The sequence below is a fragment of the Batrachochytrium dendrobatidis genome (genome assembly GCF_000203795.2).
Source record: "Batrachochytrium dendrobatidis JAM81 unplaced genomic scaffold BATDEscaffold_42, whole genome shotgun sequence".
In the NCBI taxonomy this organism is placed as follows: Eukaryota; Fungi; Chytridiomycota; class Chytridiomycetes; order Rhizophydiales; genus Batrachochytrium; species Batrachochytrium dendrobatidis.
Window position 1 is genome coordinate 1,103 of NW_006281131.1, and position 1,065 is coordinate 2,167.

Sequence of the window (1,065 nt, forward strand, 5' to 3'; positions counted from 1 at the left end):
CTCACTCGATCGGAATATATTGCCATCAACATTTAATCTTGCATTGGAACAACTCGGGGTTTTTGTCAAACAGCTTGTTTGTAATGGCAGTGATGGATTTGGCACAATTGTCCCAGGACCTGTTGAACTGACGTATATACTGGACAATGGCATACCTGACAATGTACATACGCGATTGATGACAAATGTATCGGATATTGAACATGGATCAAATCACAACACTGGTCAAATGGTGCACAATCTGATTGATGCATCAATGTACAGTGTTGTATATGGACAAACGATGATTGCACCACTGAGTATACGACTCAAATACACCACAATGGTACCATGCGATATACTGTTATCGACTCAACTTGTTTCAAATGTGCCCATCATTGAAGGTGATTCCGAGTTTATATCATGCAAGTCTCAATGTCTTCCGAGTGAATTCCGTGTCGAACAGGATGGCAGTGTGGCCATCAACTCATACATCAACAATCTGAATCCGATATGGCATCGAGACATGTACAAATGCATTGCCAAAATATTCAAATGTTTTGTCCCAATGTTTGAAAGTCTGTTCAGAACGATGGATCCAGTGTTCAAGTATATTGATATTTGCAATGGCACAGATGGATATGAGCCACCAAGTCAGTCAGATCGTGGTGGTATGGAGTCAGACACTCAAGTCATTCGTCCCGTGTATGTACCAATACTTCCGAAACATTTCAAATCCAAATATGAATCAGCAAAGCCAGTGTCACTGCGTGGTCGTAATCTACAAGTCATTGTCAAACTCACCAACATTCAACTGACACCATCCAAACCTAAATACAACGAGGGAAACTGGCACAATGAAGGTTCAGCTAACGAATCGATTGTTGCAACTGGACTGTATTACTATGACGTGGAAAATATCACCACACCCAAACTCGATTACCGCGAGGCTGTTTATTGTTTTGATTATCAAGGAGCATCTGATATGTATTGGAAAGATGTGTGTGACATTGATCAAGAATCACCACGCAATCAGTATATAGGATCGCTTGAATTACCAAATGGTCGGTGTGTAGTTTATCCCAA

General features: G+C 40.8%; 1 protein-coding gene across 1 annotated transcript in view; it reads left to right on the plus strand.

Annotated features, from left to right (window-relative positions):
* Positions 1 to 1,065, plus strand: part of BATDEDRAFT_28802 (uncharacterized protein) — a gene marked incomplete at both ends in the record, with an annotated part of 1,955 nt that overhangs the window by 553 nt on the left and 337 nt on the right. Inside the window, one exon of the mRNA XM_006683188.1 lies at positions 74 to 1,047. Within this exon, the coding sequence (XP_006683251.1) occupies positions 74 to 1,047 (974 nt within the window). The remainder of the gene's footprint in view (positions 1 to 73; positions 1,048 to 1,065) is intronic.